At 52.3% G+C, this 16,712-nt stretch overlaps 1 protein-coding gene across 1 annotated transcript in view; it reads right to left on the bottom strand.

The window, feature by feature from the left end:
- LOC131492402 (liprin-alpha-1-like) overlaps positions 1–8,010 on the bottom strand; it is a 42,262-nt gene extending 34,252 nt beyond the window's left edge. Inside the window, 1 exon segment of the mRNA XM_058696030.1 lies at positions 7,903–8,010. Coding sequence (XP_058552013.1) covers positions 7,903–8,010 — 108 coding nt within the window.
- Positions 8,011–16,712: the final 8,702 nt, after the last annotated feature.

The raw sequence follows: 16,712 nt of genomic DNA, 5'->3' as shown, positions 1-16,712 counted from the left end.
AGGGGTGCTGAGCGTTCTCGACCCAGGGCGCTTGGACTCCAGATATACTTGGGAGAGAGAGAGTGTCAGCTCCCAGGGCTCAGCCCTCCCTAGAAGCTGGGGGATTGTGCTTCTCCCTCACGTGGGGCGGTGTGTCGTGTAACGAGCATGCCTGGAAGATGCTCTCCTGTGGGTCACCCAGATCGACAGGCTCTCAGGATGGCCCCTTGAGCAACCTCAGCAGCATTAGCAGTAGCCAGGACTCGCTGCACAATGCCCCCCAAAAGAAGGTCATCAGTCTTCAGTGTGCTGCTTGCTAGGCAAGAAACAAAAGGTCCACCCCGGCCACGCTAGTGACAAGACCGCCTGAACAGGTTGGTGTCCCTTGCGTGGCTCTCGCATGCGGGAGGTCTTACTGGCATCGTTCCTCTAGATCCGCAGTCACTCGACCTGCAGACCCCTCCCCCTTTCGGGAGACCTCACGTGGCTGTTGACACCCCCCGCCTCCCATTTCATCACTCTGCTTCCCCACAGCCGCTGAATTGGAGGTTGAAAACCCTCCCAGGGTGCTCTGGGACTCAGCAAATTGGGCGGACAAGCTGATAACCACAATAAACTTTAAAAAATAAGCATTGTGTTATTTGTCATGTGGCTGAGCAGTTCTCAGCGTACCTGGTTTTGAAGCAGTGGTTGTTTGTTCAATGTTCTATATAGCTGCAAATAGGTTATATCTCCTCCACAGTGAACCTGAGGCCCGTATTCAACTATGGTCCCTAGAGGACGTAGAGCATGTATGAAATCTGGAAAGGACCCCCGAGGATTCCCAGTCCACCTTGAGAAGTTGTGCAGGGAGGGCGTGACCCCAGAGCACTTGACTCTGAGCCTGGCTCCTGCACAGATGAGTTTGGGGCTCTGGGGAAGCTACGTAGTAGCATTCCTGTGCTTCTTTTTAATCACTTGTAAATGGGAACAGTGGGAGCACTGCAGTCTCATGGCTTTTAAGAGTGTCTGCATCTAAATATCCACGAGATACTATGATCACAGAAGCTCCATCTCATTATGTGTAACTGCAGCCCCTGTGAGGACATGGTCAGCAGCATTCAGAAACTGTCATTCATCTGGTGGTCTCTCTGGAGTACTCACTAGGTTGCCCTCCTTTTTCCTTCCCCTGTAGTTTTTGAGTTTCTCTTAAATAAATAGACTCTGACCTTTGCCATCTATTCAGTACCTCTTATTTTTAACTGGTCTTGATTCTGAGAACGAGTAACAGCAGTGGGTTTTGTTTCTTACCAAGCAGCTGAGGCGCTGTGATGCCCGGGATGGGATCCAGAGGAGTGGTGCGGGCATATCTCTCTGGGACTTTCCACTGCAGAGCAGGTCGCATGTGGGTTGAGCGTGTCTCAGAGCTGAGTTAAATGGATGAAGGAGGCAGGCTGAGACCACATCCCAGTGATCCGACAACTGAAAAATAAAAGTGAGCCCTCTTCAACAGAAGAGGTGGTTTGCAGTTTAGCGGGGTGAAGCAGGAGGCGGGCCAAGGGGTGACATTGGAGATGGGACAACGGGATGGGGCCTTGAGCCAGGGAAGAACTCAGTGGGCTCTGTGATACTGGACAGCAGGCAACGCATGTGGCCACTCTTCAGTGCCCTGAGTGCCTGCGAGGTCTGGAGTGGGGTGCCTCACGTCCACACTGGGCCCACAGGGCCACTTACCGCTAGAGGCCGTTTCCCCTTCAGCCCCCGGACTTGTCCGTTAGTTTCTTTCTGTCTGCCTCAATGTAGTCTCCTTCTCAGAACTCATAATAAGGATCATGACCGGCACGCTGTCAGTTGTAGTTCAGGTGAAATGCCGTTATTTCTGTTACTGCTCACAATTCCGTAGGAACCCTCAGGCTTTTGGTTCCCTGGGAATGGAAATTTGTAGAAACTGTTTAACAGTGGTCTGATTTGAATGTCCCTATGTTTGAAGTGTATAAAAGTGTTTTACACTAACTTGGATAGTTGCCACCTGACTGTATGCAATTTGATACTGAAAGTAGACCTTTTGCTCCTGGAATCATGCTGGGAAAATTCTGTCCCTTAGATGTTGCTGATGTGTTTTCCGTTCACATCCTTATACTTTCTGTAATGAAAACACTAAGATTCGTGGTAGTGCCTTCTGGTTCTCCCACCCCACCGCTCCCCGAAATGTGTATTTTTGTAAGTTCAGAGGTAACAAAAAGTGTGGGTTGGCTGCTTTCTGCGTGGAGCCTGCTTTGCGTCGTCTTCCTCCTTTCTCTCTGCCCCTTTCTCCTCATACACACTTGTTCTCTCTCTCTGTCTCTCAAACTCTAAAAACAGGGGCGACTGGGTGGCTCAGTCAGTGAAGCATCTGAGTCTTGGTTTCGGCATAGGTCGTGTTCTCACACTTGGTGAATTTGAGCTTCACATTGGACACAGTGCTGACAGTGGGGAGTTTGCTTAGGATTCTTTCTCCTCCTACCTCTCTGACCCTGTTCTACTCTTGCTGTTTCTGTCTCTTTCAAAAATGAAAAAAAAAAAACTATAAAAAATAAATAAACAAACCAATTAGCTATTGAGAAACCAATAGTTTCACAGAGATGAGGAGTTTGGTTTCTTTCATTTTTGGTGTTTGACACGGATAGTCTTCAGAAATATTTTTGACATCATAACACGTGGACTGCAGCCTGGGAATAGAGCCTGTAAGTTGTATTTTTGGGGTAGCCTGATATCTCACTGCAATCCAGGGCCTTGTGCTCTGGAGGAATGTTTCAGTTATTTATTTGAAAAGACACAAAACGTTGTATTCTCCTTCTACAAAACCAGGACTGATTTACTCCCACACCACTACTTAAGACTGTCGTGGTTGCCATAAGAATGAACACATGCTTGTGAGGAGAACAGGGCAAGGGAAAGGGTGCTGTGGGACTGTCCCAGCGTGTGGCACAGTCTGCAGCTTAAAGACTATTTGGAAAGTGAAAAGGTAGTCTCTTCTATGGCAGGAAGGTGATTTCACATAGACAGTGGAGCAGGCCCAGGCAGCCCAGGACTCTGCTGACTTGTGCCCGGTCAGGGTCCTGGCACAAGTGTGGCCCTGTCTCCCTTTAGCCCCTGGGACTGCCTTCTGTGCAGGGGGCCCTGCCTGATGGCTGTCAGGAATGTGGGTAAATACCTGTAAACAAAATTGCAGAGCGAGGTCATTTTAAAGGGCTGGTAACTTTAGTATACACTTTTGTTTTTTTAATTTCCAATCAGTCTTGATTTCTGGAGGATGACAAAACTTTAGGAAGGCACCTTCTTGGAGAAAACAGTGTAGACCCAAGGACATTTGTGACTTAGCTGCTGGGTCACAGAGACTCTCCCTGCAGACTTCTGGGCCACTTCCTCTCTGTCCTCTATGCAGCCAAAGAAGATGCAGCTGGTCGTCGGTCCGTGACATGCTGACCTGCCCCAGCCCCTCGGCGACGGCGCCACGGGAGGCTCTTTGACTGGAATGTGAACAATGGTGGAGAATGGCCGACTTCGTATGTAACAAGGCTGTGGCGCGCTCAGACTTCAATGATCTATGATGACTCCTAACTTCTGCTTATCTGCTTGAATATTAGTGTGCTCTTCCACCTACTACAGCTAGGCATCGTGGGTGTCCTCAGTGCGTTGGCTCTATCAGAGCCTAGTCCTGGGGGCCTGGGCAGCTTGCCTGGAGTGACCCGCAGAACCTGGGAGCTGAGGCCGTGGCAAGCCTGGGCGGGGGGGGACCTGGGCCAGTCCTCCCCCCACCCCTGCCCCACGCCCACCCTGGGCTCCCTGGCACCACAAATCTCAGACGAGCAATCAGGAAGCACTGGGCTCCCACCGCGCGGCAGGGTGCTGGGTGTGCACCCAGGAAGAAGGCGCGAGACCCTGGAAATAATGTAGTGCAACTCTAATAAAGGTCTTAGTGTTCTTATGGATATCAACTTTTTACATTTGTTTGTGAACAAGTTTAAAGAGTGGACCTCATTCTCCATTTGTAGATTTTCCTTACGTTTTTTATGTTTGTTTATTATTGAGAGACAGAGAGAGAGAGCATGAGCATGGGAGGGGCAGAGACAGGAGAAGACACAGATTCCGAAGCAGCCCTCATGAGGCCACCTCAGGAGACTCTGGCACAAGATCCCTCATAGCTCAGGCGACTCTGGGATGGTTCCTTCCCTCCCCGCCACAGAGAGCTTATGGCCACTGGGTCAAGGGATGGACGCCCTGACCCATGGCCTTGTGTGGAGGGCACAGTTGACAATCGCTGGGATTTCCTCTTCCGGTACTGTCTCTCCCGCCAGGGCCGATGGTTTACTAACTGTGAAGGATACATAGTTACTTTCTGTGGAGTAACACTTCCCTTCTCCTTTCTGTCAGGGCATAGTTAGGTCATTCTGTGTCTTCCTGTTGAGAACCTTTGCTGGCTGATCTTTAGTTTCTGCACTTCCTGGTCCTTAGTGTTAAGTGTGAGGTTTGAAACAACAAAGTGCTTCCCTGCGTTTTACATCTAAGATTCTGTTTTTTTCCCCACCAAAGCTGGGCAAGCCTTCGGCATCTGAGAGTTTCTGGAAACAGACCAATTCCCCACAGGTACAATAGGTTACACATGGTTTATTAAAACTTGATTTGGTGAATCCAATGATGCTGAAAAAAGAAATGTCAGATGAGAAACAGACCAAGCACCGAGCAGATGTCCGAGGGATGTGGCCTCTCTGAGAACACGCATTAGCCATCCTTGGCTGTGCTCCCCCATACTGAATGTTCCGGGGCTTGCAGGCCTTTCCACAGACCCGCCAGGTCCCACCAAATACCCTTGACTCTCCTACCGCTACACAGTCCTCCTTGAGGCCACTGTACCCTCATCACTGCTGACCTTAAGGTCCTTTCTTGTGTGTCACGTCGAGTGTTCTGAATGTAATTGTGACTTCACACTGTCCTCCTCGCCTTTTGCTGGCCGAGTCCTGCCACCTCCCAGGTGGGTGCTCCGCGGTACCGGGAGGGGTCTGTCCCCATGGCCTCTGCAGAGGGGCAGCAGGCACATGCCCAAGAGGGATTGTTGCCTCCTTCCTGATGATGTGGCTTCACTTGATGGTGTTTCTCAACATCTCTGACGTTCTGCTTTCTCTTACCCCCCTGTCGCTTGAGTCCTCGGTGGGAAGAAGTGGCATGGATTCTGCTGATTCTCCTCCTTGTCTTCCTGCGGCACCTTTCGCCGTCCTGACTTGAGGCCGGCGCTGTGTCCACACCAACCGGTGCGTGGGCAGATTTCAGCGGGAGCAGGGAGGCTCCATCCTGCCCTGCTTCGGTGCTTGCTGGCCCTCGTGCCCTGTCCCTTCTCGGTGGATCTTACCTGACTCCTCTTTTAAGAACATTCATCCGTGTACTCCCCAGCCCCCTCCCTAGGGAGTCCAGGGTGGTCTCCAGGTCCTCCACGTAGCTGCACTTACAAAGCCTGCTTTTCCAAATAAAGTCACGTGCACAGGTTCCAGAGATTTGGACATAGATGGGACCACCTCCCCAGTCCACCCATTTCTGGAGAAGGCCTGCTCTGCCTAGTCCTACCCCGGAGGCATCAGGGTGGGGAGAACGGGCCCAACCCTCCCACGGGGAAGAGGACTCTCGGGTCACACGACAGGCCCTAGACTGTCCAGGCAGAAAGCAGAAGATGGAAATGGTCAAGAGGACCTCCGGTGTGCATCAGGATTACTGCCGGTTGATCTTTTCACTCCAGTGTGCTGGGCCTCTCCTAGCCACGAGCGTGCGTGTGCCTGGTGGGGGTGAGTGTTCTCTGCTTTGGTAGAAGGCACTTTCAGGGACCCGTGAGACAGGAACCACTCTGGAAAGGCACTAGGACGTGCGTGGGAGACAGTGATGCAAGAGGAAACCATCCTGCCCACACGTGAGAGGAAGCAGCATCAGGCCTGGACGCCAGGATGCCAGCCAGGCTGGGCTGTGGTGAGGGCCAGGTGCAGGGAGGCCTGTGTCCCACTGTGCTGCCTCCAAGGCCCCCGTCTGCTGAGCCATGGGCATGGTGGCCGCCCACAGGGTTTCAGGGCACACACACCAGAGCACATCCAGCAGTTAGAGGGTAGGTCAGCCTCTCCTGTGCAACCGGTGGCTGCTGTCCCGCTTGCTTGGATTGTTTTCAGTGCGTCCGGCCAGCCATCCTTAGAGGAGGCGAACAGAACCTTTCTCCACTGGTGCTGAGGGGAGGCCCACAGCCTAGTCTCTGTGTTTCAGGGCCATGGCTCTGGTTTTCAGGCCAGGATGCTCTCGGAAGCTTAAGTTAAAGCTATTTGTAAACATTTTCAGGAGAATAAAATAATGTCCATTAATTTAAAATTTTTTAATTAGGGTATCCTGGGTGGCTCAGTTGGTTGAGCGTCTGACTCTTGTCCTCGGCTCAGGTCACGATCTCATGGTTTGTGGGTTTGAGGCCCGCATCGAGCCCTGGGCTGACAGCACAGACCCTGCTTGGGATTCTCTCTCTCCATTCCCCCACTCACGCATGTGCTCTATCTCAAAATAAAGTTAACAAAAATAAAAAAATTTTTTCACTTGTAATTAAAGCAGTGAGTGAGGCATTGTCACATTGCAAAAATAGAGGGCTAACGTTGTCTTAGTCTCCAACATCTTATTTTCTTTTTTATTCATGTTAATTTTTAAACCCACGGGGCTGTGGGTGTGCATTTGGTGGCCCAGCTGCCCAGCCCCCAAGCTTAGAGCTGTCACACTGTGGCCAGAGAACTTTTTGGGTAGCCTCTGAGACCGTTCTTCCAAGCGTCTGTGACCCCGGGCCCGCTCTTTCATGTGGAATCTTAGGAAGGCCACACCATGTCCATTCCCCAGGAAGAGGGGTGTTGATGAGATCCACGGGAGACTGACCCTATTTTGTGCTATGAGTCACCAGTGTCCTTCTGTCTCCCTTTTCCCAAAGGTGATTTTCCTCTTGTTTCATTTGAATTGTCTGTGTTTCTTACAATCCCCTGTGTGGGCTTCTCTCCTCATTGACTACACTTTTCAGAATGATGTAAGTGGAAAAGAGCAGAGATGGGGGCCAAGACCGTGAAAGTTTCTGGGCACCATGAGCACACCAAGGAATAGACTATCTTAATGCTGGTGTGAAATTGGTCTTTTGAAAGGCAGAGACACAGATCAGTGGGACACAGCTTTCCTGTGAACCCACACTGGCACGACTTGGTCTGTCTTGGGAGCTTATGTTCCCACAACACGTGACCCTGTGCTTTTATACATGTGTTCGCGTAGGTACGTGGTGGCTTAGAATCTCCCATCACAAACAGTTCCTGTATTGATGCTTCTAGCATGGTGTCTTCAAGAGCAGAGATTTCATCAGGGGACTTGGTCACCTACACTCTCTGCACGTGGGCGTTCCTGCCACACACCATGTCTTTGAATACGTTCGACCTTAAACTCCCCTCCACGACGCTAATTTTCCTGCTTTGTCACTGTGCGTGGGGTATACTGGAGAGCTGCTTTCTAAGTCCCATGTTCTCATGAAAAGCCCCAAATAGGAGAGCCGAGGGATTGTCCCGTGGGAGAGCGGGCCCTGCACCTGACTCGGCATGGCCTTACGCTGCCACCTCTCCCGGTGGTGTTTCCTAGTCAGGAAGTGTAGGTAAAAGGAACCTTGAAACTGTGCTCAGACTTTTCTTTAGGATGCACCGGCTTCCGATTGGATCTTCCCATCCCTACTGTGAGGGACCATCCCTCTGATCTGTTTGGGTCACCTGCGGTGCTTGACTTCCTTGGCCCCAATATCTTTCAGGAAAATGAACCTATTCTTGGCTGAGGCAGAGCCAGGAAATCATTCCCAAAAGAGGGTGAAGTCTGTCGTGTGGGTATTTTAGACACAAGTGTAGGTTCCTCCCTGACTTGCTGAGCCCACACCTTCCACAGAAGCCCCTTGAGGATGTCGAGGCCCTGGGAGCCGACTCCTGAGCCGGTGAAGTCACCATTGCTCTCATCGTCGTTTCTGTTCCCGTGGCTTTGAAACATGCTGGATGTTGGGAGAACCCCTGGGACAGTTGTGGGCACCCTGTGGCCATTCCAGTTGTTGGAGCCAGTTCCACCCCCATCACCATTCCCAAGGACACTGGGCAGTGGCCAGGGCTCGTTTGCTTTTTCGCTATACTCTGGGATTGCCATCCAGATGTGTGGACGTGGTGACCCCTGGACAGCCCTGTGGGGTGGCCTTTGTGCCATTTTGTGGTCCCTTGATTGTGACAGCTCTAAAGGCTTCTTGACCTGCCATATTTTGACCACAGCTTGGGATCTGCTTCACTATTCCCAGTGTTAAATGTAGAAAGGGGCTTTAGATGATAAATTCTGATAGTCTCTTAGGTCACCTTCGAATATGTCAGAATATGTAAACCCAGTAGTACTTCAAGTAAAGAGATGTTGTCTAAACATTTTGCCTCACTGTCTTTGACTAGCGTCCTCAGAGTCTCTGGGATGTGGGATTGTTGACTTGCTTTCCACCTCTGCTATGAGCTGAGGCTTGCAAAGTGCTTCTCCTAATCCCGCTACCTGATGAAAGAGAACCTTTTCTCCATATGAATATAGAAAATTCCAAGTTTCGTACACCTACTGTTGGATTTGGGATGACTCACTGGCCCGGAGCACATTAGTTTCTGTTTTCCCTGTAAACTTGACTCTGAGCCCTACTGAGAAGATAGGCCTGGCAGACTAAGGGGAGACTGGCAAAGGCAGGGACTGGGGGTGTGGAGGAATGGGGCCTAGTGGTGTAGAGATCACACCACGTGACCTCACGTGTCATCTTAGAAGGCACCGACGCCCTCCCACAATTCCCAGTTCTTTCTCTTCCCTTCCCTTCCCTTCCCTTCCCCTCCTTCCCTTCAAGCATACAGAAGTTGAGAGAGAATGAGTTTTAAGAACACCAGACCCTCAAGGAAAAGAGCTTGAAAGAGGAACAAAAGCCTCTCATGGTTATGGCAGGAAGTTCTGCATGTGGCAGGACTGGATGGACAAGGTCGGTGTTGGCAGCATGTGCCGTTTCACTTCGGGCACAGAGTTGGCGAAGTAGGGGCTCAGACTTCTTGCAGAAGAGCTTTGAGTCCATGCGCTGAAGGTGAGATCCTCCTCTGTTGACTGACCTTTCTCATGAGGTGTTCCTGCGTTTTAGAAGCTCTTTTAGGATTCTCATGTGTGCCGGGGCGTGGGCAATGTGGCAGAAGGCCTTACTGGGGGGCGGTGGGGGGGCTCTGGGGGACAGAAGCCCAGAAGCATCTTGAGTGTGGGTGTTGGTGTCACTGCTGCCCCCGGTTCACCACGAGCCTAATCTGTGCCAGTCTGTAGACCAGAACCAGATCAGAGACTCTGCTTCTCGGCGCTGGCGAGCCTTCAGCCAGCTGGTGCCAGAACCACATCTGGGGCTGTCCTTCAGTGCGTGGGTGAGGCTTCAGCCAGCAGGTGCTTTGCTGTCCTTCAGGCATTGATGACCTGGCCCTCTGTGTAGTCACTTCCCGTGAGTCTGGGAGAGAGCACTCACTGAGGACAGTGGGCCAGCCTCCTCTGCCATCCAGCTATAGGGCTCAGCATGGTTGACTGCACACATCAGCCTTTGGTGGCACTTTGCATCCTCTGTCCTTAGACACCTGGAGCTCTTCCGCTCTATTCCATGCCCCATGCAAGAGACTACGGTGTAGGGGTTGGTGTGTTACATGTTTCTCCAGCGAGGTACCTGTATACATTCTGCAGACCTCCCTGTAGATGTGAATTTCCTAGTTTGAGCAGTGTCTCTTATTCAGACCCAACAGATGTCTTCCTCTGTTGTGCATAGAAGGAAAGCCATCAGCTGATATGGAATTTCTGGTCTATAATTCTAACCTGTCCCTTGTAATTCCAGATGCTGCTCAGATCGGACTCAGTGTTGAGCCAAGTGCAGAACTGCACCACTGGGTCACAGTGAGCCACACTGAACTGTGTTCACACAGAGCAGATATTTGGGGCGTCCTAGGGGCACCGCACACCAGGTCTGGAATTTGCCTACGCTGGGGTTGGACCAAGAGTGAGCTACAGGAAACAGACAGGGACGTTTCCTGGTGTGACTCATTCCTGGAGATATCTAGACATGCAGAGTGGGGAGTGGAATCATCTTTGGATTCTACAAAGTTGTCTGGTTGCCTTTTGCAGTACAGACAACCCATCACCCCCGCGTGCTTCGGACAGTGAGAGAAACAGGTAGAGGACTTTCCTTCCTGAAACAAAGCCTGTGCCCATGGGGTTGTAGGGATTTGAAACGGAGAGAAATTCATGGTCTGTCTGGGTCTCTAGCTCTGGGTTGGCAAAATGACACATTGGGGCAAACAATGAATCTATCAAGGAGAAGCTTGATGGCAGTAACAACAAAGCTGTCACTGCTGGCTTCTCTGCTTCTGTTGTCCTCTCAACACCTTGAGCTCTGGCCTTACTAGGCCCCGAAGCTTCCCTGAGGAGCCCTCCTTCCCGCCAGCCTGTCTGCAGCTGCCTTTCCCCCGTGTCTTCTGCCTGTGGTCCTTCACTCACCCTGGACATTACTGTATTTCCGTGGAGGCTCTCTGGGGCTGGGGCCTGTCCTCCTTACCTCGTGCCTGGCCTGGCACCGTGCAGGCGCTCAGCGATATCTCATGAGTTACCAGCCGCTGCGGTGATGGTACCCAGACAGCTGACGGAAATGCCCGGGTGTCTACACCTGGTATAGTGGGGAGACTGCCCTTACAGATGAATTTGGTGGGGTGCTGCCATGGGCTCACAGCCCCTCTCTCCGTGCCTCCCTGCACCTGTAGGCAAGTTGGCTTCCAGCTCTTCCAGATTGGACCAGCTTGTCAGAAATCTAGGTGGCTCAGTCTATTATGTGTCTGACTCCCGGTTTCGGCTCTGGTCATGATCTCACGGTTCCTGGGTTTGAGCACTGCATCGGGCTGTCTCCTGTCAGTGCAGAGCCTCCTAGGGATTCTCTCTCTCTCAGTATCTCTGCACTCCCTGAAATGCTCTGTCTTTGTTTCACGCAAAATAAAAAATAAAGATGAAAAAATGAGACTCAAAAACGCGTACCTCTGAAGTTCTTTGTAACCTGTCCTCTCTGAGGTGGAAAGAGCCCTGAGATCCCTGTGTTAAGATTTGAGGAGAATGTGATGGAGTCTTGGAGAGGAAAACTCTGCTCAGGCAGGCACGTGTTTGCATGAGTGTGGCCTGGGCAGGTGTGGCAGCCATCAGTCCCCATTCTGCACTGCTGTCTGGTATCCTGCCCTTGTCTGCGGGTGAGCCAGTGAGGCGGACCTCATTCCTGCTCTCGCTCCTGGGCTCGTTCCTGGCCTCGGCCCAACCCCCTGCCTGGACCGTGAGACTAGGCTTCCAGACCACGCCCTCCCTGGTGCTGATGCCTAGTTATAGGCATGATTTTCTCAGTTGGATCAACCTGTTTTGATTAAAGAAAAAACTTGGAAAAATTGCCACTCTGCCTGTCTGGCAGTACTCTTAGAAAAGCTCTCTTACAACTCCTTTCTGGTAAGTTTTGTGCTGGGGAGTCCCTTCCGCAGGCTGTCCTCCAGGGGAGCTTTGTCAGCACTTTTGAGTAGAAGCCCGGAGGCTGTGGGAGGCCAGTGTGACTCAGGTCTCCAGGCAGGATGGACATCAGAGCAGAGCCGGTGAGGGGAGAGAGTGGCAGGGCCCCGAAGTTTGGAATAAACCTCGCTACTCTCTCCCTTGAACTGTGCTGAGAAGGGCCTCCTGATTTCTTCTTCACCCCGGCCTCTCCTGACCCAGGTATCTTGTACGGCCCTGGAGAGACCAGGTGGAGGAGTGTGTATGTGCCGTGTCCCAGGCAGTAAGAGGGAAGGTTCAGATGCCCGCACTGGGTCACACGTCTGGGCCGTCCACACTGGGGACAGAGCCTGGTGCTGGGAGGCCAGGCAGGGCCGGGGGCTGCCGGGGAGCTAGGTAGTCCATATTTTCAGCTTTGGAGGATGTGGGACATCTGGCATTTACTGAACTTGGTGGGCAGATCTCAGAAATGGGCTTGTATATAAATGCTCGGTGGGGGCTGCATTCCAGAAGCTTTGTTTGCAAAGTGCTGTGATGCCCGGGTAGCTGGTCCCACCGAGGCCAGAGTGGCGGGAAGCCTAGACTTTCCTGCGTGGCAGACCCTGTATGTGGATAGAGCAGGCGTTGCAATTGCAGTTTCTGTGTAGAGTGGTGGAGTGCATGGTGTCACCAAGAGCGTGAGTCTGTCTCCGCCTGTCGCCGCAAATCTCTGGTCCTCATTCCTATGCCACACGGTGGCCAAGTGCCTCGCTTTACAGAGCTAGCGATTGTATCGCCATCTGTGGGTGCCAGGTGTCAGACTCGGCTGGGGAGGGTCCCGGCCTCGTGGCCCTTTCCCCATGCCCCTCAGATCACAATCCCCACCTGGTAGGGTCTTGGCTGGCTTCGGGGATCCCTCCTCCACCAGCTTGCACACAGAGCCTGTTCCCAGGAGGAGCCCTGGTGTGGACAAAGGTGGGGGCCCGTTCCCCGAGGACCATGCCCGGGGGTGTCTGATACAGCTGCTATGCCCGGCAGCTGACACCTTTGCTCTGTGACCTGTTTCAGTCAGCTGTCGGCCACGAGTATCAGTCGAAGCTCTCCAAGCACTCGTCCCAGGTCCAGTCCATCAGGGGCATTGGAGGCAAGTTTGGTGTCCAGGTGGGCAGAGTTGACCAGGTGAGTGAGGCGTCATGGGAACCAGAGTGCAGGTGACGGAGCCCCTCCCTCTAGACCAGGGAATGCACTGGGCCTCTCGAGATAGCACCTCAACTCAGGCCTGTGGGGTGCCGTCCAGGTGCAGAGCTTCTAGAAGCCCCCCGCCCCAGTCCCTGACTCAGATGATGTTCCAGGTTAACAAGTGAGAAGAGGAACACTGTTTCTTGTAGAAATCCCCCACATTGGTATCTACAGATCACATAGACCAGGGACAGACAGCCTTCCACTGCCTAAGACCGTGCCCGTGGGGACCATTTCTAACCAGGCTCCCTGCATGGGTATCACTGTGACCCGGTGGTGTTCAGGGCAGACATGGCAGAGTGCCGCACACGTGCCCGTTTCCAGGGCTAAGGCCCGGTGTCCTGGCGCCTCTGGGCCTCAGTCTCTCAGTCTCTGACTGAGGGCCGTGTATACCCTGTTTTACATCACAGCAGTTGGGTTTTGGAGTTAACCCTCTGTCTGCATTCAGGCTTTACCACATGTCAGCTGCGGTTCTGCGTTACCTGCCTGTAAAACGGGGCGACAGGGATTCATGTCTCCTAGGGCCGTGTGCGCAGATGCCCCCCCACCATGCCCGTTGTGGTTACTGATGATAGTATTGTTCTTGGAAGAGCTCATGGAAAAGCAGGTGTGCTTGTGGCGGGAGGGGGTCGCCGAGGGTTGGCATTGCGGGGCTGAAGTCCACGAGCACAACTTACCGTGCAGGGCCTGCAGGTGGCTACCGGTCCACCCGCACTGCCTACTGGGCGTTGCAGAATGTTTCCTGGCCGAAAGTTTCCATCCCCAGAGCTTTGCGCGTGAGGTAGGCCTGCCCATGGCTTAGGAAGGCAGAGGTCAAAAAATAACACGGTTTGTGGTTTCAAACCTTTCACACGCATTCTGGGATCAGATGACCTGTTTTGGAGACCTCTAAAAACGTGTTTCCCTTCTTGTGGTAATTGCACTCTGTTGTGGGTTTTGAATACCAGGGGAAAACTGAGAAACACGCCTCTCAGAAAGCTAAGGCCTGAGGCCAGTCGAGCAGGGGGAGAAGCCAATGTCCCCGGAGGTGGTTTCCTGGGGAGTGCGGTGTCTCCTCTGGGGGAGACTGTGCTCTCCGGGTGCGTGGGTCCTGTGTCACCGCCACGGAAGCTGTCTTTCTGAGCAGTGTTCCCTGGACAGTCGGCTCTGGGGCCTGGTCAGTGAAGAGCTATCTTCTCCCCTAACAGTGTAAACCCGAGCCTTTCAATTAATGATGGTTCACTTTTACTGGACACGGGTGCTCTCGAATACGTCACTGGCTGACCTTTCAGTTGTGCCCATGTTGTAGAACCTTTTTTACCAATGAAAGAGTGTCACCTTCTCAGAGGACTTGATGTGTCTTGAGCAAGCCGGTTTCTTCCGCCTCTTGCTTGTCATCAGATGAGCCAGGGCGCGGTTGCTGTGGCCAGGTGTGGGCATTTCCTGTCCCTTTGGAAAGGGATGGTAAGTGAGTAGCTTCCAAGGGGTTAGTTTCCCGAGTGGGAACGCGGCTCGTTTCTGCCCCAAGAAGCAGGTACCCATCACAGGCTTGGGGTCCTCGCTGCCCAGGGCACAAGTTGTAGGCCGAGGCCGGCTCACTGATGTGTGACCGTGGGTGGTGTTTTCATACGTGTGCGTCGTGTCCTGGTGACTCCTAATTCCGGAATGTTGCTGTCGTGAGTGATAGACGAGAGACCAGTCCATCGTCGGTCTTTGTCCCCGACCCCTGTCCAGTCCCCTCAAATTACTCGAGCGACTTTGGCATCAAGTACAGCCTCAAGGCAAAGCACGTGGACAAGAGTGTCGTGGACTTCAATTTCCAGGGCATGACCGAGAGACACGAGTCACAGAAAGGTCAGCCTGTGGCAGCACGTCCTCACCGCTTGGGGCCCCGTCGTGTGGGACGCCTCCTGCGTCCCCAGAATAGGACCCGGGGAGACAGGCCCACATTACACTCCCAGCCTTTTTACCTGAACATGTGAGAGCACTCCTGTCTCTTCCATGGGTTTAGGGGGATTGTCGTCCTTCGGATGCCAGCTCAACCCCAGTCCCGTGAAGGGCCCAAGTCTCCCAAGCTACTTCCTTCTTCTCTGGACCATGGGATCCAGGCGCTATGCAGTTTTTGAAGTTAAAAACCTTGTTCTCTTGTGTCATAGACATTAGTGATTATTAAGAAGCATAAATTTCTAGAAGAGGAATTGCCGGGTCACGGAAGGTGGAATGTAAAATTTTGGTGGATGCTGCCAGATTGTCCCTGCAGGCCCTGCTGGTTTTCCTGTCCCTCGTTAAAATCCCTGCCAGGCATCAGTTATACACTGATGTGTGCATGCGGGGTGTGTTAGAGACGCAGTACCCTCCCGCAGAGGCTGCAGATTGTTGGCTCTTTTGCAATGTTTTATTTCGCGTGCATGTTACAAATGTTCATAAAGATTTTATCTTTTTGAAGTCATCCGTACACACGTGTGCTGCTCAAACATACAACCCCTATATCACAAGTCAATAGCTCGCACACCTGAGTCACCAGGAGTTCATGCACGTTTAAATTTTTGTGTGATTTTCTTCATTTATTTCTTTCTTTGTTTGTTTATTTATTCTTTTATGTATGTGTGTATGTGTGTATTCATGCATGTATTTATTTATTTATTTATTTATAATAAACTGGGAAGTGGCAGAGAGAGGGAGAGAGAGATTTCCAAGGAGGCTCCACACTGTCAGTGCAGAGCCTGACGTGGTGCTTAAACTCACAAGCCACGAGATCATGACTTGAGTGAAACCAGGAGTCTGATGCTTCACCAAATGAGCCACCCAGGTGCCCGTGCACGTTTCAGATTTTGAAAATCATTGCCAACCATTAACAATAGAGAGCTCACGTAGGAATTAAAAACCCAGAGATCTTTAAAAGATGAATTAAACCCCACGACTGGAAACACCACCAGCTCGGCATTTGCCCAGGGAAGCTGCTGGTGCTCCCGCGGGACAGTTCCTGTCACTGGCCTGCCCGTCTGTCGTGAGGCGGTGGACTTGGCCCTGGAGTGCACACCCCCTGCCTGCTACCCACGCCCCTCTGCCCGCCGTGCACCCTGCTGATCAGGGCCTTGTCTTGGATCTTCTTCAGTGCTGTTCAGACTCTCTCCCCGACGTGGCATGTAGGAGCAGAAACCGCCTGTGTAAAATACACCACACCATTTCACTGCATTGTTTCTGACAATGAGTGGAAGCTGGGCTTGCTGCCTTGGTTGGCTAGACTGTTCTGTGGCAGACAGTCATTCGAAAGACACGGCAATAGCAGCATCAAAGGTCTGTAGGGCAGGAACCACACAAGCTGCCTGAACCTCGTGGGCACAGACGGCACACTGGGCTGGAGTCAAAATGAGGCTCATGAGAGAGCCCCAGTCCGGGCCACGTGGAGTAAGTAGCACGAGTATTTTTTAAAAGTGCCCGTGGTAAAAGGGCTGTGATGGACATGCAGCTGAACTGATTGTTGCCATTCTTTTCCTATCGGAAAGAGCAGGCCTTCACGGACCTATTGCCCATGTTGCTTGACGACGGAAACAGCTGGAATTGACCAGCCTTATGGGGTTCCTTCGTGCGTTCTCTTCTGCATGGGGGCGAGGACTTTGTCAGAACTGCTCGGTGAGGTTTTTAGAGGCTCCACATCCTCCCACCCTTTGAGGGAGGGAGAGTGTCTCTTGTCTGCAAAGGCACCAAAGGCACAGGCTGACTGTCCAAAAGCTCAGGTCTTTCCTCTATTCGGGGTAATTTGACATCTGTATAGACATCCTGTGAACGCAAGGGGAGGGGTCAGTGTCAACAATGGACCAAGCGAGGATGACCTCAGGGGGAATGTTACCCCCTCAGAATGCCCAGCTTTAAATGTTTTCCCTACTTGTTCCCAATTGTTAAGACCACAAGTTCCTTGTGTGGGGAACCAAGGGCAGTATTGCTGGGTAATCATTAAT

Source organism: Neofelis nebulosa, chromosome 13 (genome assembly GCF_028018385.1).
Source record: "Neofelis nebulosa isolate mNeoNeb1 chromosome 13, mNeoNeb1.pri, whole genome shotgun sequence".
Classification (NCBI taxonomy): domain Eukaryota; kingdom Metazoa; phylum Chordata; class Mammalia; order Carnivora; family Felidae; genus Neofelis; species Neofelis nebulosa.
The sequence above is the reverse complement of the archived record's forward strand: the minus strand, read 5'-3'. Positions and strand labels throughout refer to the sequence as shown.